General features: G+C 34.6%; 6 protein-coding genes and 1 long non-coding RNA gene across 17 annotated transcripts; 3 read left to right on the top strand and 4 right to left on the bottom strand.

The window, feature by feature from the left end:
* Positions 1–955: 955 nt before the first annotated feature.
* On the bottom strand, positions 956–1,442 carry LOC136775375 (uncharacterized). Its single transcript, XR_010822927.1, has 2 exons — positions 1,376–1,442; positions 956–1,188 (listed from the first exon to the last, which is right to left on the bottom strand). It is a non-coding gene; the product is annotated as an uncharacterized lncRNA (long non-coding RNA).
* On the top strand, positions 1,136–3,195 carry Ykt6 (YKT6 v-SNARE). 8 transcript variants are annotated; one of them, XM_066730095.1, is made up of 5 exons: positions 1,136–1,223; positions 1,763–1,888; positions 2,063–2,276; positions 2,354–2,625; positions 2,707–3,195. In XM_066730095.1, exons 3-5 carry the CDS (start codon positions 2,087–2,089, stop codon positions 2,845–2,847), a joined length of 603 nt encoding a protein of 200 aa, XP_066586192.1. In that variant the 5' UTR covers positions 1,136–1,223; positions 1,763–1,888; positions 2,063–2,086; the 3' UTR covers positions 2,848–3,195. The 8 variants fall into 8 exon arrangements, with proteins under 8 accessions (XP_066586192.1, XP_066586195.1, XP_066586194.1 ...); XM_066730094.1 differs by lacking the exon at positions 1,136–1,223 and adding an exon at positions 1,244–1,470; XM_066730093.1 differs by lacking the exon at positions 1,136–1,223 and adding an exon at positions 1,244–1,474.
* Positions 3,196–3,480: 285 nt separating this feature from the next.
* ND-42 (NADH dehydrogenase (ubiquinone) subunit ND-42) lies at positions 3,481–5,484 on the bottom strand. The gene is made up of 5 exons (XM_066730089.1): positions 5,346–5,484; positions 5,227–5,286; positions 4,432–5,082; positions 3,927–4,343; positions 3,481–3,819 (listed from the first exon to the last, which is right to left on the bottom strand). Exons 2-5 carry the CDS (start codon positions 5,284–5,286, stop codon positions 3,595–3,597), a joined length of 1,353 nt encoding a protein of 450 aa, XP_066586186.1. The 5' UTR covers positions 5,346–5,484; the 3' UTR covers positions 3,481–3,594.
* A 295-nt stretch (positions 5,485–5,779) lies between these two features.
* Positions 5,780–8,629, top strand: LOC136775406 (transmembrane protein 26). Its single transcript, XM_066730144.1, has 6 exons — positions 5,780–6,082; positions 6,723–6,900; positions 7,048–7,455; positions 7,588–7,949; positions 8,088–8,426; positions 8,509–8,629. Exons 1-6 carry the CDS (start codon positions 5,889–5,891, stop codon positions 8,543–8,545), a joined length of 1,518 nt encoding a protein of 505 aa, XP_066586241.1. The 5' UTR covers positions 5,780–5,888; the 3' UTR covers positions 8,546–8,629.
* LOC136775405 (putative uncharacterized protein DDB_G0286901) lies at positions 8,575–10,898 on the bottom strand. Its single transcript, XM_066730143.1, has 2 exons — positions 10,545–10,898; positions 8,575–10,308 (listed from the first exon to the last, which is right to left on the bottom strand). The coding sequence occupies exons 1-2, from the start codon at positions 10,677–10,679 to the stop codon at positions 8,908–8,910; spliced, it is 1,536 nt and encodes a 511-aa protein (XP_066586240.1). The 5' UTR covers positions 10,680–10,898; the 3' UTR covers positions 8,575–8,907.
* Positions 10,899–11,047: 149 nt separating this feature from the next.
* On the bottom strand, positions 11,048–13,454 carry Fer2 (48 related 2). 3 transcript variants are annotated; one of them, XM_066730147.1, is made up of 5 exons: positions 13,134–13,454; positions 12,165–12,322; positions 11,944–12,055; positions 11,589–11,800; positions 11,048–11,363 (listed from the first exon to the last, which is right to left on the bottom strand). In XM_066730147.1, the coding sequence occupies exons 1-5, from the start codon at positions 13,235–13,237 to the stop codon at positions 11,257–11,259; spliced, it is 693 nt and encodes a 230-aa protein (XP_066586244.1). In that variant the 5' UTR covers positions 13,238–13,454; the 3' UTR covers positions 11,048–11,256. The 3 variants fall into 3 exon arrangements, with proteins under 3 accessions (XP_066586244.1, XP_066586243.1, XP_066586242.1); XM_066730146.1 differs by having other exon boundaries at positions 11,049–11,363; positions 11,589–11,797; positions 13,116–13,454; XM_066730145.1 differs by having other exon boundaries at positions 11,052–11,363; positions 13,116–13,453.
* Positions 13,455–21,769: 8,315 nt separating this feature from the next.
* Xxylt (Xyloside xylosyltransferase) lies at positions 21,770–23,545 on the top strand. 2 transcript variants are annotated; one of them, XM_066729911.1, is made up of 4 exons: positions 21,770–22,110; positions 22,257–22,503; positions 22,573–23,046; positions 23,122–23,545. In XM_066729911.1, exons 1-4 carry the CDS (start codon positions 21,974–21,976, stop codon positions 23,326–23,328), a joined length of 1,065 nt encoding a protein of 354 aa, XP_066586008.1. In that variant the 5' UTR covers positions 21,770–21,973; the 3' UTR covers positions 23,329–23,545. The 2 variants fall into 2 exon arrangements, with proteins under 2 accessions (XP_066586008.1, XP_066586007.1); XM_066729910.1 differs by having other exon boundaries at positions 21,954–22,503.
* The last annotated feature ends 69 nt before the right edge of the window (positions 23,546–23,614 follow it).

Below are 23,614 nucleotides of genomic sequence, written 5' to 3'. Positions count from 1 at the left end.
TAAGGGGAGGTCCTAATTTGTAGGAGAAATTTTATTTTTTTCCAATTGTTTTGTTTGATTAGTCGAAAAAGTGAATTTTCATGAAGCACGTTGGGATTACCCTTTGGATTTCTAATATGGTGCCTAGACTAACCCGTTAAATATAGTTATAAGGAAACAGGAACATCTGGTTATCAATATGTGTAGAAACGAAGAATGATCTATCACATATAAATGAATGTAAATTCCTATTATTTATGAATTATCTTCAATCATCCATTTTGAGAAAATCTTATGTATATTTTTCGCTCTCTCCTCGTTGTCGGATTCTGAGAGCTCGTCGAGAAAAAAAGTAATATGTGTGCTCAACGGACTCCTTGATAATCGATAAGAATATGTGTTCAGTAAAATTATTTTTCATTAAAATCGTTAGGACTAAAAAATATAGAAGTAAATAAAAAAATTATCCAAATATCTCATATAATGTTAAAAACGTTCTTAAAATGTGGCAACGTATCAAATTGAGTCCGGGAATTTTTTAGGAACGTTTTTGACATGATGGACCGTGCTTTGTGGGAAGAAATGGAATTTCGTTCCGAATCATATTGTCCTTTTACTAATTCAAATTCTTATAAATGTCTATTTCATGTATTCGTTTTTAAAAATGCAATAAAAAACTCGTTGTACTGAAAAACTTTATGTGTTGAGTTTATTCAATAATTATTATATGTTTTGTCCTGGAGAAAAGATGACATGGCTGATACAATTCGCAAAGTTTCATAAGAAAAATAGTGAGCGTAGTTATTTTTCATAAGTAATGGAAATATGTGTGAAAATTTTATGAAATATACTGGTGAAAGCTTATTGACCAAGCGCTTTCCACAAGGTATATTGTTATCAGGCCCACGTGGGGGTGCGAGTATCGTAGTCGCTGACACAGAAGGCGGTGTTAAAGGGAATTTACACTTACATTAAAAATGTTGCATATATTTTTATTTTGAATTATTCAGGTACATTCATTATATTCGTATTCGTTTTTATCTGTAATAGGAACTAGTTTCGATGCCATCTATAGGGTGAACGTAAACTTGGAAAAACCATTTGATGCCAGATGGTAAGTGAATATAAGAAAGTTTCCTACGATTCCCCGTTACCACTGAAATGAGATCTGCGCGCTTGTAGGAGTCGTCGTTGGCGATTGCTGGAGATCTACAAGGTTTTAGAATCACTGACTGCACACATTGGTATGTAACTCTAATAATGTAATAGTATATGTATACGACTAATGACAATGATAGTGGAATTGACCGACTTGACGATGTTCGTGTACTACATACATATACATATGATTGACTAGTTGACTATCCTGCTACCTTCAGACTTCAGTTACAATTACCTTAGAAGTTAGAATAGATATCTTCAGCTACACACAACAATCCATCGCTGACACGACTACACTGGACCACACTCACACACTGGACTGAACTTTCAGTAGGTTTGTTCGTGTTGCTTGTACTTCCTGCACTTTTCATTAAAAATGTATATTATACGTCACACAAAGTATACACGTTTAACGAAAAGTGCAGAAAATACAAGCAACACGAACAAAGCTAGTAGTATTTTCTAAAAATTGAAACAGGTGCATCCATCGATGAAGCTGTGATAAATATGTCTTTATTAGATTAATTTCTACGCTCCACTAAGATCGAAAAGTATTTCTAACAAAGAAATACCAGCTCTCTTTGGAGCTTTATAATTAAAGGATATATATTTTTTGTTAAAGGTTCGATACTTACAGTATTAACAAAATAAATATTTTTAATCATTAAAGATTAAAAAAGTTTATAATAAAAGGAATTGTGAAATTCTAAATTGGCATTTTATTCCAAATATTGTAATCAATAAAATTGTAAGTAATAGTGATATTGATTCCAATATATTTTAAAAAACTTCATGTAGGATATTTAATACTAATTTTTTATTTAATATGCATGCTAAAGAGTTCAATCTTACAAAATAATAATTTAAGAATTTGAAGGAAATTAATAAAATATTATCTTTTTTATTTAAGTTTTTCCTAAAGTTGTAGATTTTTCAAACATCAAATATGGTCAAGTTATATGCTTTAACGATCTTATACAAGGAACCAACATGTGCAAACTGTTTAAAGGCTGCATATGATGTAGAATCTTTCTCATTCTTCCAAAGAAGCAGCATTAAAGAGTTTATGGGCTTTGTCAGTAAAACTATAGTTGAAAGAACTCAAGTTTGTGCAAGGCAAAGTGTCAAAGAGCAAGGCAAATATTTATTTAAAGTAATATTAATGTATTAGATTATAATAATTAAAGTTAAAGTAATACATTTCTGCTTGTAGATTATATGTGTCATGTTTATGTAAGAGCTGATAATTTGGCTGGAGTATTAATTTCTGATCACGAATATCCAAGAAGAGTAGCTCACACATTAATTACAAAAGTTTTGGACGAATTTGCTATGAAGTATCAACCCTCTATGTGGCAGACATTGAAGGAAGCTTTGACAGATTTTCCACAAGCAAATATATATTTATCTAAATACCAAAATCCCAATGAAGCAGATGCTTTAATGAAAATGCAAACAGATTTGGATGAAACTAAAATTATTTTGGTATATAATATATTATCATCCCTTTTGGTACAGGCTATATTATTATTCTTATTTCTATAAAAACAAACTACTCTTTTTCAGCTAAACTCAGTGCAAGCTGTTTTGGAAAGAGGAGAAAAACTTGATGATTTGGTATCAAAGTCTGAAGGCCTTAGCGTTCAATCCAAAGCATTTTACAAAACTGCTAGAAAGACAAATTCATGTTGTAGCCTAACATCTTAATTCCTGTATATAATGTGACTTACATATTAATACCATAATTTGATAATTTATGGAAGATATTATGTTTTTGTAAATACTATTTGTGTGTCATTGTATAGTTTAAAGAATGTCAGCAATTCAATTTTTTTTGATAATTAAATACACCAGCGATCCAAAATGCTTCATTAAAACTTCAATATTACTGCCACACAATTAACTTATAATCATGCTTTATATAAAGACTGTATTAAACTTTTTTCCCAGAACACACATTTTGATTAAAAGCTTTATATTATCGTTATAATATCCAAGAATAATGTAATATTTGGAACTGTGGAGTATATATATAAATATATATATTTATATATATTTATTTATAACTGTATACTATATGTAGTTAATTGTGCAAGGTATAATGTTAAAATATTAAGTTGAAAACTCCATTCCAATAAAAATACAATTATATAATTTATTTTTATAAAAGATAATTACCTATAAAAGACCTAGTTATCCCATTTATGCAAAATCATTATTTGTACATGAAGTAAATTTAATGTAAAATTTATATTAGCCTTATGTGTATGAAAAATATATTTGAATAAATAAAGTGAAGGAAAGCTACTTTATGAATGTAGTCCAAAAAATTGTGTGAAATAATTGTGTATTGACTTTATTAAGTTTATTTGAAATGTTATGTACATTGATGATTTTCTACAAATTTTTACCATATTATAAATTAATATATATCTTTTAATATTTACAACCTGACTAATCCATAAACATGCTAGGCCTGGCAGGCTCTGCTTTGAAATTTCTGGGACGTAATTCTCCATTGTTATCGAAATTCCAATAAGTGAAATTGCGAGGATCTATTAGATCCAAATCGGCGTTTAATATTTTTGCTATCTCCTCTATACTATTTCTGTTGTAAACCAAATTTCTAACAGTAAGCTCTACCTCTTGGCCATAATCAGGATCATACAAATCTTTATACTGCAAATAAAATAATACATAGAATAAGAGATATTTCATCTATTACTTTTCTACCAAGAATATAGTAAAAATTATATTATTAAATTCTTAAAATATTATACATATACCTTCTCCTTTAAAATTGATACTAGTTTTATAAAATCTTCATGAGAGAAATTAAAACTAAAATCATTCTCAGAATTGAACGACATTAATTCATTATCAATTGTATCCACATCCCAATTGCGTTGTAAATACACTATCTGATTATATATATCATTCCAATCACCATATACCCAGTCACAATACTGTCTAGAAGGATACACTGGTTCTGGCCAAACATGCTCCAGATCTTCCAAAACTTTTTCAATTTTAGTTTTTCTTGGAACTCCATCATTATCTGACCAATCATACATCATAATTGTAGATAATGGTGACTGTCTTCTTAAAAAGTCTTCATATTTAGTATGCATACTAGACAAGAATTTTGTATCCAAAAGCTTAGAATTAACTTCAAATGGAATATTTCTTGCTTTGATTCGTTTCTACAAGCAATATAGTTAAATGTTTGGTTATATATAAATATCAAAAACCATGCTTCCAAAATCTAATAGGTATAATACAATAAATTACCTCCACTTCATCAACAGGAACATCCAAGTATATTATTATATGTGGTCGGTTTATAACCATTCTTGCCATATGCACAGCGCTTATATATCTATCTAAAGCTACATCTGAAATAACCCCTCGCTCCTTTAAAGTTTGCATAAAAACAAAATCAGAAGTTACTGCTCTTTCCATGACTACACCTAGTCCAGTTGATAGAATATGCAAATTGGCTAACATAATTTGACTTAATTTTAACTTAAAAAAATGATATTGGGTCCATTGTGATGCAGGATGAGTAGGGTCTAAGAAAAGCCTTTCCAATGTGCAAAGTTGACAGTTTTTTGGAAGCAGATGATCAATGTCTCTCATATTCCGCCCTTTAGAGTCAATATAAACATCATCAAATGATGGAGGCTTCATATATAAGAACTCATAATCCTTAGCTATTGCTGCAGCTAATTCTGATTTCCCAGCTGCTATAGGACCTTCAATACTAATTAATTTGCTATTTTTATCATATCTGCCATTAGCATTATAAAATTGATCATATTTATACGTTGAATAACCAAATTCTTCATTTAGATAGTTTATCATCTCAGACCTTGGTCTTCCCCTGGTGGCATGAAACATGTCCCTATCTTCCTTCAGGCTCATTCTAAAGAGAGTCGCTACCTGTACAAGAAAAGCAAAAGGGATATTAACTTCTGCTTATAACACTGTAAATAAAAGCATTAAAATAATTTCTGAGGAATCATAGTAAAATATTAAGAACCGTTTAGAAAATAATTAATCTTTATTCATAAACAGATTACTAACCTTATATAATTGAGGGTTCATGGGCTTTAGCAAAGCCTTACTTGCATGGAAGAATGCCATCTAAGAGACAAATATAATGTTTGATAAAATATTTATGTAAGGAATCTTATAACAGTTACCTTTATAAAAATGCCAGTATCTAATAACTAAAATATTTGAGACACTTCTTTCAGCCTGAAGGCTGAAGGTAAACTTGTATAATGTAATCCATAAAAAAACGTATACGTATCACACGCACATTGTCAAACACAGTCAAACACCTCCACGGAGAACGCAGAATACATCCTTACCGACCATGTTTACACGCGCATGCGCGCGAAAATTTAAACTCCTTACTTTGGCTCTACTCCCATATCACAAAAAGGAGGAAGGCTTATCGTACGTCAATACCATATTAAATTTCCTTCCAAGTTCTTTTTCCTTATATTAAATTCAATCTTCTAAGCCTATACATCTTAGTCATAATACACTAATCGTGATTGTAATTACAAATATATTTATTATGGTAATGTTCATAATTAATTTGATTTTAAATAAATTACGCGCAGATTCTTTGTATTCACTAAATATTTAGATAATAGACGTAAAAATACTAAGTAATTAATATACTGACAAAGTACGAAAACAGTAATTTTAGTGTAAAAAAATAGTGGTAATTTACAATGGCCAAATTTTTGGCTACCATCAAAGCAGTGATCACACGTTTGGTATTTGCCTCTCATGGATTTATTGCTATTTGGCAAGTGACAACTTTTAAGAAGAACCCATTTTTTTGGTACCTCTGCTGTCCAATCGTATTAATGTTCCTCGAGGGAATTTTCACCCTTACGATAAAAGAAAATCAAGAATGGAAATGGCAAGTAAAACTCTTCGTTAATCTTAGTTTTTTAAAAAAAACACAAAATAATTATTTTGTTAATAAAAGCGGTGAACTGATGAAATTTTTAAGTAAACGCAATTCTCCTAAAACAAATTCCGTTAAATTACAAACGGGCACAATATACTGCGCTAATGAGACTTATTTTTATACGACGTTTGATTTTCGTGCAAGAATGCAATAATTTGAGTAAAAGTGACGATTCATCGGAACTGATAGGGTGTGTTTTGTGTGATCTGACAGACGGAAATTGAAGCATTAGGAACAGCCGCTTGGAATCCACTTTGGGCTGGCCCCAAATCAGGTCAAAAAGCTCCTTCTAGTGCAATCAAACCACCAACGCTTTTTATTTCAGATTTATGATCAATTCGTGTTAACAGATACAATCCATTTTCTTCTGGTAGACTTATTTTTATCTACAACAGGAATGCATTATTATAATTGAAATTCAAACCAAATCGTTATCTACCTCTAACATAGCTGTAGAAAATAGATGATTAACATAATTAATATTGTATATATAAACTGAAACATTATATTTACTTGGAATGTTAACATAAGAAAATAAAATGTGCGATTATGTGAAAAATAATTTAAAGGTTTTGTTTGTTGCTTGCAGGTTCTGCCCATCAGTGTTTCTCTATTTAAGTAGTGTGGTACCTGCTATATGGCTGTTGGAGCTTGATAAGGTCGATAGGAGGTTGAGGACGAGAGAATCGAACATTAATTTTACAGAAAGCCTTCATTTATCGAATTTAGCCGCTGAAGACCTGAAACATTTAGAGAGAGTACTAGGCGTATGTATATAATTTATACAAAATAAAATGTTCTCATTCAATTAAACTATTAAAAAAATAGTTTCTACACATAAAAGAATTGCGTTAAGAAACGCTATGAAAAAAATACATATTATAATTATTGCGATGTACCGTTCATGATTCTAGGTAAACATCAAATTGCCAGATTTTGAGATCTCCCCCGAGACCTGGGTAACTTTGATCGAGCAGTTTTTAATGCTGATTTTGATTATTGGTCGTTGGATGCTTCCAAAAGGAGATTTGACCAGAGATCAGCTAAGTCAGCTTTTGTTAGTTTACATAGGGACTGCAGCTGACATAATTGAATTCTTCGATTCCTTCAAGGAGGACAAAATTGCACGTGAACCAGTTCTGGTATATCTGACGCTGGGCATCTGGGCCTGGTCACTTATGCAATTTACTGTTGTCCTTACAGCTACTAAATCTAGAAAATCTAGACTCTCATCCGGAAGTGCAGTGAAGAAACGCGTGCAAGCGGAAACAAGTTGTTGCAGTATCGACGTCTGGGGAATTGCCCTTAACATGCTCCTACAAGTAATTAAAATTTAATCAATTCCAAAAATTGAATATTTAAAAAATTTTTTAAATATAAATAAAATGGGAGATCTCATTCTACACGAATTGATTTTTTTCTTGTTAACAAATCAACGTTATTAATTATTTTAGGATGGTCCTTTTCTAGCTTTTCGTTTGATACTGATAACTCACTATAAAATAGTCAGTTACATGAACATATTCTTTACGTGCAAAAATACTCTAGTGATTTTGCTGCAACTCTACAGACTGTACGTGGTTCAAACTGAGAACAAGAGTGGACGAGGAAAACGTGAATATGAAAAGTACAACGGAGGTAGCATTAGCATAATTTCCAAAGGCGATATGTACAAGAATTGTAAGAAATTTCATCATGATAGGCGAATTAAAAAACTGAAGGAGAGAGATATTGAAGCAAATTACTTGGAGAGTGAAGAATCCAGTGAAGAGTCTGATAGATACGATTCCTTAGCTAAAGTTTCACGATCCAGACGGTAATTAATCATTTAATGTTTCTCAAATGGTTTCACGTTTACCTAGAAAAATAAAATAATTAATCACTGACTCTTGCTTGATTATATTTCATTAAATTAATATAAAAATATGTAAATTGACTTTATTTGCAAATCAAGAGGCAGGAGTAGGCAGGATAATGGGTATTATACATCTAGTTCGAGAAATTCCAAGCAAGAAAAATCCAAAAAGCGAGAGGACAAGAGAAAATCCTCAAAATTGGAAGAACGTCATAAAAAGGAAGAAAGCGAGGAGGAAAATCGTCGCAGGAGGAAGGACAAGAAGGAAATTGATAGAGTCGATAAGAAACGAGAAAGAAATAGATCTAAGAATGAAGATTCGAGTAAAAGTTCAAGTAGGAAGGAGAAATACGAGGAAAGCGAGGATGGGACTTCGACTGATCAGCTTGACGAGAAGACCGTCAGTGAAATTAGTGAATCGGAGCCTGAACGAAGAAGGTAATTTGTCAACTAACGAGAGTCATGCACCAAAGAAGAAATATTTTTTAAACAACAGTTTTTATTTTTAATATTTTTGCAGGTACTCTCATCGTAAAAGACGTCAGAATAAAGAATGACAGAATACCAACCTTTCTGCACCATTTTTTCTTTATATCGTCAGTGTCATATTATGCATATTTCTTATATACATCGGTTTAAACAATGGAATCTTCTTAACAATAAAAAAACCATTTTTTTATGTACTTTAAATGTGCACAAAATAAACAATTTATTTTTAGATAATTCTAGATATTTGATGTTTGCATAAAGTGTTACGTTTTTTGTAAAATTAAATAGGTATTATAAATTAACATTTGATCAATTTCTATTAAACTTAAATAAATATTTAATGTCTTTTAATATAAGCAATGAAATCACATTTTACAATGTCAATCAAAAGTTTCATAAAAGTTAACGCTCACTCAGCTGCATATACAAACTAGTTATTGCTGTCCAGCCATTGTAAGCTTTGTTTAGTATCCAAAGTATTTATATAATTTGTAACATCATTTTGGTGTGTTCCATTTGCTGCACAATAAAGCACAGCTGTATTTTCGAGTAATTCTTGCAAAATTACAAAATTCTTTTTGCTGTCAATCTTCTTTTGTTCATTACCCACATTAGTACAGCAGTGGGAAAGCCTGTTGTTATTTTTGTAGCAATATTGACTTGGCATAGCTTGAACTGTCCTTAACGTATTATCATCATTTTTCACAGAATAATTACTGCATTCACCCAACTCTGACTTATATTTATCTGTACATTGAGAAATTGAATATCTTTGAGTTTCTTGTCTCTGATTTATCTTTTTATTATAAATCTGCATTTTTTTACAATGAAGAGAATTATAATGCATATCACTCAAGTTATAGGGCTTGCAATTTTCAATTCTATATCTACAGTCGTTCATTGGATTTCTTCTAACATTAGAGTTATAGCTTGACAAAAATTTGATGCCATTACTTTCATTGTTCATCATTGTACCATTATTGGAATTAGAATTATGTAAATGGTAAAAATGTGGAATTCCATGATTCCCTTTATTTACTAAATTAATAGGATTTTTCTCTTGATGATTCATTGATAAACTTTTTTTCCACTTGTCATTTTCTAGTTCACCATTGCTAGGGTGATTATATATTGATGATAATTCCATCAAAGCTTCATCAGTAATTGAAGAATCTTCCAGTTTGTTAAAATTAATGTAACTAGAATTCATTTGTGAGCTCATCTCATTTAATAATGTCATGTTATTTGTTTCAACCAATTGTGGAGGAATTTTACCTGCTGAATCTTGCAATATATATGGGCTCTCGTACAATCTGCTTTGTATTACATTTGTACTTTTACAAGTACTAGGAGAACTTGATGAAAAATTATTCAATACTGAGATTCTCTCTTGTTTAGTGTCAATTAATGGATGTTGTTGACATGTATGTAAAGAGTTGGCATAATAATTAGAAGGTAAGTTTTTATTTTGTTTAGCATCGACTGAACACTCTTGCTTAGGTTTTTCTAGCTTCAAATATTCCAGCTTATCATCGATGCTACTTTTATACGAAGGATTCATAACTTGGGAGCAATAAGTTAATACAGAATGCAAACTTGAGTGCATGCAAGTTCCAAGATTCTTATTTGTATCACAGCTTTCCTTAGCTCTATTCACTATAGAGCTATTATTTTGTATTTTTCTTCGTTTGCAGCCTCTCTTTTCTGACTCTGCCTTACCATAAGGGTCCACAGATACAATTTCTATTTCTGGGTAATCTATAATTTCTCTGTATGAAAGGCCATCCAAGCTAACGAAAAACCTACCATTGTATTCCACTGCCAAACCTACCTACAATTAATATTAAAATTAATAAAAGCTAAATCAATAATTTTTAACGTATCTAATAATAGCCTCGGATCTAAAAGAGGCTGAAGCTTGTGTTGGGCGCCAAATTCAAGCATGACATGCACTTCTCAAAGGAGGATAGACGTTAAAAATGATTAAAGGACGATTGCTCAAAATCTGTGCCCTGCCTGGAAAAAAACTTAAGATCCGAGACTGTTTATTAATTTAATTAACGTTACTCGAGGATGATACACTGGTCTCTCGTGCATTCCATGTACGGGCCATTCTTTCCATTCTTTCTCATCTTGTATCGTTGGAGCTTCGTAAGTAGCACCCACATTAAACAATTTTCTCGTTATTGATCTCGTATTCATTGTAATATCGTTTGGTAAAAGTTTTTTTATGACGTTGGAAAAAACACCTTGAAAACCAATTCGTCTTTGTCTTTCGTTTGTTTTTTTTTTTAGAACGTAGCGACGCCATCTATAAAGAACAATTTCGAACTCACAATTTCACTCGGCGCAAATTTGAGCAATATCGCTACGAGTAAAATAAATATTGCGCAAAAATTGAAATAATTAAAATTTCCTGATTTGTTTTCCACCTTGATATTTCGATGCAAGCAATTCGGTAAATTTAGGAGCTGACTTGATTCATATTTAGTAATGGATTACTGAAATTGACGTGAGCTGTGACGAGACACACAAGCATAACAATAAAAGGAAACAACGGATAAGTGTAATATATTTCGTTTGGCATGGCCGATTTTATTCCAAATGAAATACTAAATTAGACTAACTAACGCTATAATTCCGTTACAGGTACATATATAAATACGAAATACATCATCACTCGTATTGCACTTAAATGAAATGTTTTAACGCAAATAAAGGTCTTTGGCACTCTACCACAACTTGACATTATTTACAATGGACAAGCTTCTTGGTACTCTCAGTTCATATTATCGGTCGTTAAGGTTAGGGTGGTCAGTACAGACCGCCTATTGGGGTTCACACCAAGATTTTCCCAGTTTATCCATGACAAGCGTGCTGTTAAGTCTGGAAAAGATAAGTTTAAAAGAAAATGATTGATTTCTGGTAAATAAAAATTAAAAATAATGACGATTCAATGGTCATTTTTAAGAATAGAAAAATTTGAGTGGGAAATATAGTAAACATATCAAATTAATGAAATCGAACAAAATTACTATTAGATGACCGTTTGTATAAGATCTTTGACAAAATATGAGATAAAACGATATAGATAAAATGGTAAATAATTACCACTGGTATTCCATTCGGCTCTCTCGCCATTTATCTCACCCCTAAGGCACCTTTCGACGTAGGTGAGAGGATCCAATCTAGCAGCAAGGACTTCCCGAAGAAGAGCAATATAAGCTATTGCCAGTCTTAAGGTATCGATTTTCGACAGCCTCTTCTCGTACGGAAACGTTGGCACGTGGACTCTAAGCTCGTCGAAAGCCGAGTTGATGCTGCTAAAAATTTTAATCCCACTGACAATCCGTACATTAAACCCCCACCACTATCCAAATCCACCTTCCATCTCTTTAATTAAGTGTTTCAGCAATTAATTTTTAACCTAGAAATTGCTGAAAAATTATTTTGTTTAATTTCTCACCTCAGCATGCGTTTCCTTTCCCTTATATTGGCCGCGTGCCTCTGAATTCGGTAAGGACTTCCATTTGGATAGTAACCTTCCTCTATACCATTTAAATCTCCATCGTTGTGATCTGAATGTAGTTCACGATGTTATTCATCAGATTTATTAATTTACATGACTTGATTGTTAACTCGTATGTATATTTATATAATTGCAGGTGTTTTTTTTTTTCGAATTACCTGGTGTAGAAATTGGCATGTGATAGTGCAAAGGCGAATGAGTGTGTGTCGATGTGTGCGCTACATGCTGGGTTGATCTACTCGCATAAACGCACGATGGCAATTCCGCCAGATCCTCCTCGCTTATGTCGCTGCTCGGCCCGACGTAATACTGCGAGCTAACAATGTCAATTTAATTATCAACCAGACTCGCTCCAAGGACAATTTCTTCTTAAACATTTATACGAAGATGAACAAAAGTTCAATAATATTAAAGAAACAAGTTAGTAATATTAAAACAATGAACATTTCAAGAAAATCAGCGATTGTATCCCGATATAAACGACTCGTGGTGAAACTAGGAGAACAACATCCGAAGGACCATCGTGGTTTGTCAAACAATTGCAGAGTTTAAAAGCAAAATTAAATAAATTCATATTTATTAAAAATTATATAAATGGTGACTATCGTTTAATTTGTTAAAGTAAAATTATGTTAACTAAGAATTTTTTAATAATATCTAATAAATATTATTTACTTTTCCAGTTTCTTCAAAAGAATACTAAATATATATGATGTACTTTAACAAATGAATTGATAAACATATTCACATAAACAAATTTATTCATTTTTGTTATAAAATCGTTGAATACTAAAGTTACGTTTTTTCCTTTTTATTACACAGAAATGCTGGTGCATGGATAGAAGTGTAAGCTAATATTAATCAGATCAAACAGTTATTTGTCACTAAGTAAATATCCTTTACAAATAGTAAATATGCTTTAAACTTATCAACTTGACTTAAATGATGAAAATTCGGTATTAAATTAAGAATCTTATTATCATTTCAGGAAGATGAAGAATAAATTCTATACTTCACAGAAATTGAGAGAGAGAAATATATTGTCTTAATAATAGCTCAATGATTCTTTTCGCGTGGAGAAAAGAAAGGGGAAGAAAAAAAATGATAACCTTTGAAAGTCATCGAACCTAGAGCAGGCGACGGTGGAATCAGCGGGTCTGGACGTGGTTCCAACCCGGTGACGAATCCTCTGGTTCCTATCCTCGTAGTCATAGGCAGGATGTGTCGCCATGCCACTGATTTTTCACTTTTGCATTTAACAAAGAAATATATACGCACGGTGAGGAAATTGCAAGGATCGAGGATCTGCACGAGAATTGGTGGATGTTCGGTGACCTTGAAACGTGTCGGAGGATCGAGGAAAGCGAGAACTATCGGTGAAATCCCAGGGGATCCGGGTTTATATAGTCGAGGAAGGGTGGAGATTTGGGGGATGATCGATACCAGCCCCTGGGTGGAGACTCTGGACCAATGGAGTGCCAGCCTGGCAAGGACGCCTATCAACTCTCGATCCCATTGGCCGATCCTTAATGGCTCGCAATCAGCGATTTTATCTCCGAAAAACTCTGCGGCTCATTGTTACTCTGCCTTCGAAATTTTATTTTCGCCTCTCGCGATTTATTCGCTCTGGGAGGGTGAGGAGTTTCAATTTACTGAAACCCTCTGATGTCCTTTCGACCGAAAATAATTCTGCCATGGCTGACTCTCCTGCACGCGAAAGGTCCATCGCCCTAAAAACTCCCATCCACCCCCTTTCCCCTTTTCTTCAACGATAACCGCATCTCCCGAGACATTTTTTCACACAACTACCCCAAATCCAACCAACCAAACTGAAGACACTCTATTCATAATTGCGTATCTCCCTGCATTTTCAGCCAAGAAGACTTACTGAAAATTCAATATTCCTTGAATAAATTCTTCGCTTTACAATATTTTTAAAAATTTACCAACTGAAACCAGCTTCAGTCGTAAAAATGACAAATTTCAAATATTCTTTAGTTAAGTGAATAATGTTTACTATGTTTACTCAGCACCAAATGATTCCTTGATTGGATTAATTAATATACTGTTTCAATTACTATGAGGTAATATTTCTCTCTATGTAGATGATGGAGAAACGAATTGATTTTAGTTGTCTTGTTACAATTGACAAGATATCATCAAAATATGCAAATTGAGCGAGAGGGGGGGGGGGGATTTGCGGTGAGAAGGAATGAATTTTGGTGTTAGTTGCTGGAGGATGAAGAGCAGTAGCGAGGAGGGGGGGGGGGAGGTACGAGTGGAATGAAAGGGAGAGATTTATACGAGGTTTAATCGGTAATCCCAATTATTGGTACAAGGCAGCAATTGAAATCTGGGCTGCTTAAGTCCCGTAGGATCGGAGGCAAAAGTTTCCCGCGAGCAAAACTTTATCCTCATTGTGTAACCCTACCGAGTGGCCTTATTGTCATCGTATTAACACCTTCAATAATTGCTGCGCGATCTTTCATTGTGCCAATGGCGAACACAGCTCATTTGAATATTCGCTGCTTCGCATCCCTGCCAGCCCATAATTATTCTACTGCTATTCTAATATTCTCTCTCTCTCTCTCTCTCTCTTTTGCATTCTATATCATTCTCAGGCTGTCATTGACCATCCCATTGCACCACGTCAAATCTTACAAATATCCCCCTTTTCTCCACCAATTAAATCATCGATACGGACAAAATTAATTATTGTGAAAAAAGAATGTTATATTCTTCAAAAATTATTTGTAAATTTGTACGATTCATGGAGGAACGTTGGGATTTTGGTGAGAAAAATACTGCAAGTTTGCAAGAGCCGAAGTAACGTGACAAATTGAGATAAATAATGGTTTGTTGGTATACAATGGTCTCTCGAAATTCGTCACGATACTCGAGTCGGCACGCTCCGCATCGGCACTTGCGGCCCCGCAAAAACCAGTCGCATCTGTTTATACCAATGTCCCCTGCTTACTGTTTCTCTCCAGTACTGATCTTGTTGAGATACTACTATTTTTCTATTTTTTTTAGGATAGATTACATTTCTTCTCTATTCTCTGCTCACTCTTTCACGTCCCTTTTATCTTACTCGAGAGTCCCAAACAAAACTCTTCTGTAATCTTTTTCAATTAAAACTTTTGGTACATCTGATTTTTAAAAAATCGCCCCTCCCCCTTCCATTAGATTGATTTCTATCTCTAAATTAATTCCAAGCGAATAAATAATGTTTTTAAAATATCAACTCTGTATATTGTATATATAATATATTGTCAATTAACACATGATTGGAGTCATTTGATTGACGCGTTAATTTCAAAAGGGACAAACTAAAGAGTAAAAAAAAAATAATTGAACGTCAGAATTGTTTGAAGTTGACGAAAAACGCGCGCGCGAGGTTTGCTTTTCCCAAACCGCAGCTCGTCCACGAACAAACAGATCAGTGGTTCGTACTGCAAACTCTTTGGAATATTTGACCAATAAATAATTTAGCAAACAAATTGATCCCTCGGGACTATAAACAGATACTTAGGGGCACGCGCTGGTACCGGTTAAGGAGGCTGAGAAAGTTTTGTCCTAAAGTGAAGAGTAGCTGCCTGGCTATTAGCTGACAATCCTTGTTCCGCTTGGTAGTGACCCCTACTGTGAGAACCGAAGTGGGGCCCGCGGCGTGAAATCTCTATTATCGAGGGGTTACAGGGGGGATTTTGGATTGCCTGAGCAGAATCGTAAAGAGAATCTCCACGGCAGTCCTGGGCGCCCTGGCGCTGACAGGGGAGCCGCCCATGATGCCCCATCGAAAATAATGTAATCGCGAATTAAATGTTTGCCTTCGACGATGGGATTTCCTAAGTTGTCCAGGTCAATCTTCTTTACCCAAGTTTTACCTAATTCGATGGAACGCGTTAAATAGTCTCGTTTCATAACAAAATTATTAGTCTTTGTTGGTCTCTCTCGAAAAAATAAAATAAGTAGCACAATGAAGGAATTAAAACTGTCATAATATGGCAAACAAGTTATAATTCGTTTACCAAAACGCTCCTAAATGTAATTTTATAAGTTTTTTGGGGGAAAAATTAAGTTTTATTTATAGACACTATTGTTATATAGATATTCAAAAGTCAAATTGTTATTATTATTGGTTAACAATTTTGTTACACAATTTTTTTCATTAAGTTTATATTTAATTTATAGCGTAAGTTAATTATAAAGTTTTTATAGAGATGAGTGGAAAGTTGCGCAAATAAAATATGCTTAACAATGTGGTTAAGTTATTTGAATGCGTTCACCGGAGCGTCCCTAAATTGTGGCCAATTTCTTGGTTGTGAATAGGAAAATGAGGCTCATTTTTTTGTTCAATAAGAGTGTTTTGATATGACTATTTTAAAGTGTAAACACACATTTATAAAAACTTGTTTATTACATTTACCGCCAATTTTGGTGGCGCTACTATGGTTTACTTTTACTACTTGGCTAAGGTGACGCAAGCGGCAAGATTCTTATATCAATTATGTTGATTTCATTGAGAAGAGCGTAAAACTGAATGAGTAAAATATGCAAGCAATGTCGTTGAAGTTAATTGAGGGCATTTACTAAGGAGTCCTTGAAGTGTAGCTGATCTTGGTCCCTGATAAAAAAGTGGAGAACGGTGGGTCAATAAAGAGTAATTTAATACATCCATTTTAAAATGTAAACATACACTTATAAAAATTTCTTTATTTTACTACAAACTGATGGTACATAAGTATACAAATGACTTACTATTATTACTTGGCGCGAAATCCTACAGTCTTCTAATTTAATAAAGAAAAGGGCGAAAAGATGAACGAGCAAAATATGCGTAGCAATGCGGTTGACGTTATTTGAGCGAGTTCAACGAAGCGTCCCTAAATTGTGGCCAATTTTCTTGGTCCCGGACAGGAAAATAGGGACTGATGGATGTTGGAGGGGGGGGGGGGGGGGGGATCGTGTGCTCACGCTCGTTTGGATTTGTCGAGTGGAAAGAGACTTTGTGTGCTTTCTGGCACTTACGGCAAGCCGCGCCCGACTACTGGCGATCGTGGTAAGGTTGGGTTGTAGAGTGGAGGGGGGCGGGGGTTTACGAAAGAGTCGCGTGGCGGCGCGTGCTTGTCTCTTTTGTCCTGTTCACTGCGATCTTGAAAAAGATTCAACGCGCAAAGACACGTGTTCCAAATAGGCTTGGCGGTTCTGGCCTGTTTGCCTCCAGGACCACCGCCACGCTGACCCCGATCAATTTTAAACCGTCCTGCCTCGCATCCCAACACTACAGTCACTACACTACTCCTTCCAATCCCAAGCTCAATTATTTAATTTCCTTTATTCTATTATTCTCTTTTTTCATCGACTACCAATGTGTAAGTATTTTTCGCAATTTTATCTGTGTTAAAACATCCGACGTACTGCATGCATTCCAGCACTACACTCGTTCCAATACTTCCAATTTCAAGCTTAATAGTATAATTTCTTTTATTTTATTATTCTTTTTTTTTATCGACTGTCAATGTGCAAGAATTTTTCGCTATTTTATCTGTGTTAAAACGTCCTGCCTCGCATCCCGAAACTATCACTCGTTCCAACTCTAAACTCAATTAAATAATTTCTCTCGTTCTATTCTCTTTTTTCATCGACTTCTATGTGTAAGAATCTTTCACAGGTTCATTATGTGATCAGGAATTATAATTAGCCGAGGATTTTATATGTTAGATTGTTTAGCTTAATTTTATTTTCTATTTATTAGATGCTAATGACGATGTATCCCGTGTTCATTTTTCAGACTCTTTGTACTTTTCACCCCAAGGCAAATTGGAGGTTAAACTCGATTGAGCGGAAAACCCGAAATTTCATCCAGACACTCGGCATCCCTCCGTCGGAACGAGATACAGGATCAGAAATCCATGAAGAATTCCCAAAGTCATTAGCATTCAGTGTAATTTTTTTAGTTAACTGTATTTTTATTACAGCAAAAGCTCTTAGCGAGCTAAACAAAACAGCGCTGAGCTCTACAATGCAGATATGTATTTTGTTTATTACAACAGTACATTGTCGTGATTGATCAGAAATATCAGTGTTTTAGCTATAATAAAATACATGAAGCATTAAAATCGTATAAAAAACTCATATTATAATGTAAAATTGTTTTCCTCTGTAAGAACCAATTAGCAGTTGACAATTTACAATTCGCGCGAGTAATTAGAGGCACCGAATATGACGGTGCGGTTGAAAAGGAGAGAAGAGAGTAAAAAAAAGTAATGTGAACCAAAGAGCGAGAAACTGACATTTCGCACGCAATCACCAGAAAAGTGGACCTGCGTCGAAAATCGAGCTTGTATCGAGATATTGGACAGCAAAGTCGATTTTGTAGGCTTTGTTGCGCTTGTTGATTGGCACGAAAGGCTTTCGCCCGGCTTGTCGTCCACAACTTTTCTTCCTTTTTTGCCTTCTGATCATAACACTTGTGCGTAAAAAAAAAATGACGCACGGGAATCGTACATCAGTGACATGAGAAAATGAAGTATTGAATGTGAGAGATAAGAAAATTTCAGTGAAAAGCAAAGATAAGATGAATTATTAGCAACACTGCTCGTCTCTATGGAAACACTGAAATACGCGGAGAAAGAGGGCTGTTGTAACCTGAGAAAATCAAGATGGCGTGCGTGTAAGACTATGAGAGCGTGTCGTGCAGAATTGGCCATGCTCTTTAACCAGTGCGATATAAACATACACGCTGGAATTAATGATACACCACTTAGTTCCGCGTCAGTTGATTTTCCCATGGTGTTACAGGGTTTTGTATGCTTTTGTAACTATGCATGGAGGCGGAGGGGGTCCCCTTTCTGCTCAAAGGCCGATATGTCACTGCGGCTAATTTCACGGGGCCAGTCATACACCGCCACACACAGTGCGCCCTCTAATTTTCTCCTGAACTACGTCCACCAACCAGCCAATTGTGCTTCTTATATTACACCTAATTCACAAGCTAATTTCCACTCGATCTAGTAACTAAAAATTTCTCTCGGGAAGTCATGTCTTGTATATAAAAAAAAATCTGATATATAGGAATAAAATTTCTGGAAAAATGCAAAGATATACAATTATATGTTATGAATAGAGTTTGGTCAATGTCAATAATTGACGCGGTATTTGAGTATTTTGGGATTGAAATGGCGTAATTTCGTCAGATTTACATGGCAGGGGTGGCTGGACGTGTATCACAGGTGTGGTAATAAATTATAAAATATGATCGGTAATTAACAGTAACTGCAACTGGATAGCATTTATGCGGCAAACTCGTGGAATGGTTACGAGTGGGGGGGGGGGGGGGGGGATAGCGGGGTTGCGTGTAGTTGACTCTTTATAGTGGGGTGTGTTCGTGACGTGAATTATTAGCCCCTGGGCACCCCCGATGGGGGCGGAGCTTCCGCACACGCGGAGGTGGAGCGATTTCCCTCTACACTTCCCTCTTCACCCTCTCTTAGACCCCTTTTCGACTCCTCTTCCATCCCCAATCCCTCCATCTCCACCGGCAAAAATTGATTCCATACGAATTCCGCCTATCAACCTCAAGACGCTTTCTTTTCTAATTTTTTTTATCCTTCAACCATTTCAATTCAATTAGCTATAAATCCATTAGAACAGAATGATTGATGAAACAAATGATCTCATCCTGAAATTCCAACGATTCTTAACAATTTTTAGGTAAAGTACTATTTTTTTATCAATAATTCATAAAAACTTAAATGAAAAAGTTGTGGATAGAAAAGAAGTAATTAGCCATTATTTAGCGATTATTTGTCAAATAATTTTAGATTTTTGTCGAGTAGAATTTTCGGGCCTTTTGTTCTGAACGAGAAGATGGACGGAAGAGAGAAAGGGGAGGGATGCGGTGTGGATAGGATAGGGATGGGAGGGTAGTTGGGGAGAAGAGTTTTCACCATCACGGAGTACTCGCGTTTGTACAGTGGTAATGGGCTGTCAGCAACAGACGTTGGCTGCTCGTGCCTTATATACCAACGCCATTACTCCTCAATCCCCCTTCCATTCCCCTTTAACCTCCCATCCAACCCTCATCCAGCCTCCCTCTGTTCCTCTTCTCTCCACTCGTAACATTCGAGAAATAACAATTCTCCATTTCGATCCCTTCCTCAAAATTCCATCTTTTCATTTCTCCTCAAAACTTTGCTAGTTATATACATACTTTTGTCTTCTTTCCCTCTCCTCATTTTCCATAAAATAATTAATTTAATTTATTTTTAATGTCTTTGAGTATCAAACCAGTAACGACATCTTTGTTTTCTCAATATAACCTAAAAATTGAAACTCGCTAATTCAAGTTATAACGTAGAAATTTTTAGTCACGGTAAGTTATTAGATTATGTTGAAGGAATATTCGAGATAGTGGCCGGAAACCGCAGCAGAGCTTTCTGGTCCAGCCCCACGTGTTTATATCTGCCACCCCCAACTTCCTCCCAAAAGATCAATACTGCGAAGCTTCCTGCATGGGACAGGTAGTTGGTCCAGATTTCATCGTTAGAATCCAAGAAACTCGGTAAAGCCATCCACTAAAAGCTATGCTCCAATCATCATTCTGTAAAGAAAGTTTGAAGAAGAAAAGTTTCAACTTTTGCACGTCTTGCAGTTCTTCAGTTTTCATATTTTCAAATTCTGATCGCTACTGGAACTTGGAACCGAAGAAACTTAAAATCCGCTTAAAATAGCCAAATCTTTTACATCTGTCTCAAAAAATCTGTCAGTGAAATATTTTGTTTCTAATTTTATAAATTTGAAATTTTACCAAAGACAGTAAACAAAATATTCCTAAAAGTAAGCTAATTTGAATCTTTTATGTCATTTATAATTTTGCAAAGTAATCACATTAAAACTGAAATTATTTCATCTGGCTTCATTAAATCTTGATGAAGTGACTGTATCAAGAGACACAGTAGTGCCTGGACGGCAAGTACACTAAAAAGTAGATAAAGATGTCTATATTGCCGTCAAGGCACTACTTCTCTCCCTAGTAGCCATCTTTATATGTCTGGCGACAGCCTGATTACAGAAATTGGCCAGATATAAACCCTTTTCGTTTCCGCCATGGCGGGGAATCTGGCATACAGGAGTGAGACACCTGTAGATAATTTATCATGGACTTCTTCTATGTCATCTACCTGGTCAGAAATATTGTTTAGAATATATTCGCGTCTAAACATTGCGAAGTGATTTGGATTGTTTATAATCGTGAGCTCCGACATTTTAGATCTCAACTGTTGGGCACAAGGAGCGTAGACCAAATTACGCTCCAAAACATGGCGACTGATCACTGAACAGTTTGAGAAGTTGACCAGCGAACAATAGCGTTCAGCGTAAAAGCTAGTAAAATTTCGCAACAGTTGTACAACTGTTGGTTGCGCTGAACGCAACCATTAATAGCGAAGCCATATAGCAAAACTGGTTTCATAGTTTGTTTACTTTCTTTATACGAAGCTGAGTACAAGAGTTCATTGACACTTTGTACAACGCTATTAATGGGATCCCTCACGACTGCTTTACCGACAGTACAAGTCAATAAACAATTAGTTTAATAAAATTCTAATGCGAAGCAAATTGAACAATCGGGCATCTTTAAGACAAAGTGTCAGTCCTAATGAGTCAAACGAGCTTAAAAACACTCAAATCGGATGAGAATTAACTCTGTATGTACCATTGTCCTGCGTTCTTGAAGTGGAAATAACCAAAAGTGACCTCTCTTCAAGAATGCGGGACAATGGTACATACAGAGTTAATTCTCATCCGATTTGAGTGTTTTTAAGCTCGTTTGACTCATTAGGACTGACACTTTGTCTTAAAGATGCCCGATTGTTCAATTTGCTTCGCATTAGAATTTTATTAAACTAATTGTTTATTGACTTGTACTGTTGGTAAAGCAGGCGTGAGGGATCCCGTTAATGGAATGCAGCAAGCAAGTCGTAATACTCGTAGTTCTTTGAACATTTTGGTGCAACCAGTGATTGAAACAATAAGGCATAATAGGCAACATGAGCCAAAACAATTTTATGATGAACGGATAATTAAATGCTCGTCCGAAAGGTATTGTTAAATCTGACGATTCTTGTGGTTGTTCTTATAATATTTTATTGCTATCAAACGTCAAACGGAACTCCTTGGGACGTGCATAACCTCAATAAAAATGTTAACTCTACCATTCCAACCACCATGAGTAACAATGTTTACAGAAAAGACAGCCTGAAAGCCGATCTAGTATTTCCTAAAGAGAATGTCACTTATTATAATGTTTGGTGTATATTTAGCAAAGTTGTTTCCAATTCTCCTATGAGAAGAAAGTTTCGTATTTTTGTTGAATCTCTACTTCGATTAGCCACTGTGGATATTGCTTTTCATGTCATAAGCGATGACAAAAGCAAAATAATAGCAGAAAATGTGATACAGGGTGTGTTAACTCTTACAGGAAAAATAATGAAGGTAAATTAGACATTAGCTTTAATGTTTCTTTAAAACTGGCAAAGCAAATGTAACAAGTGATATTTTTAGGTGCAATATTACGATGTACATGAACTGGCAGCTCAATTGGAAGATATTGTTTCTTCAATGTCTCCACATTTTAGCAGTAAACCAGGAACATATTATTCTGATGCTTTGTTCTTCCTATCATTAGGTTTACACAGAGTTGCACCCTTGGAGCAAAAGCTGGCAGCTATGTTTGATGCTGATACAAAGTTTCGTGCAGATATTAAACTTTTGTTCAAAGAGTTTGAAAATTTTGGAGACAGTGCACTGTTTGGCTTAGCACCTGAGCTTACACCAGTTTACAGGCATGTTCTATACTTATATCGAAGCAGGCATCCTGATACACCTTTCGGTGAGCCGTTTTACTCAGGTGGATATCCTGGGTATAACAGTGGGATGGTACTCTTTCATTTAGAAAGATTACGAGAATCCTCACAATTTAATAGTATTCTTAATGAAAAAAGTATTAGTGTTATGACTGATAAATACCACTTTAAGGTAATCAAAGCAAATAACATCTATTGAATATTCTTAAAATTTGATTTCAATATTGGATTGATAATTAATTTTCAGGGTCACTTAGGAGACCAAGATTTTTACACTTTATTGGGTATGGAGAAGTCAGAATTAATTTATACTGTAGACTGTGGTTGGAATAGACAATTATGCACATGGTGGAAAGACCGTGGCTATGCAGACGTTTTTTCGAATTACTCTAATTGTGAATCTGAAACGAAATTGTGGCATGGGAATTGCAATACTCCTATTCCAGAGGAATAAGTTGGAATATATTCATGTTTTATAATGTTATTATTGTTAATTTTAAATAATCTGTGATTGATTGCAATAAGATTATATTTTTCAACCAGTCTATATTGACAATGAATATTAATGAAATTAACAAATAATGTTTCAAAGGTGCCTACAATATATGTTTTTGTAAAAGTAAATGGGTGTTAAATAATAAAATAGACGCAAGTCAAATGTTATACCTTTACTTCATCTGTAAATTATAATGTTTGTATAAATATGTCGCAAATTTATTTGTTTAAAAAACCATCAGAGT

This window comes from Prorops nasuta, unplaced genomic scaffold (genome assembly GCF_024137725.1).
Source record: "Prorops nasuta isolate Cenicafe-Biocafe unplaced genomic scaffold, Cenicafe_Pnas_1.2 PNAS00008, whole genome shotgun sequence".
Lineage (NCBI taxonomy): Eukaryota > Metazoa > Arthropoda > Insecta > Hymenoptera > Bethylidae > Prorops > Prorops nasuta.
This window is presented reverse-complemented; position numbering and strand designations above follow the sequence as displayed.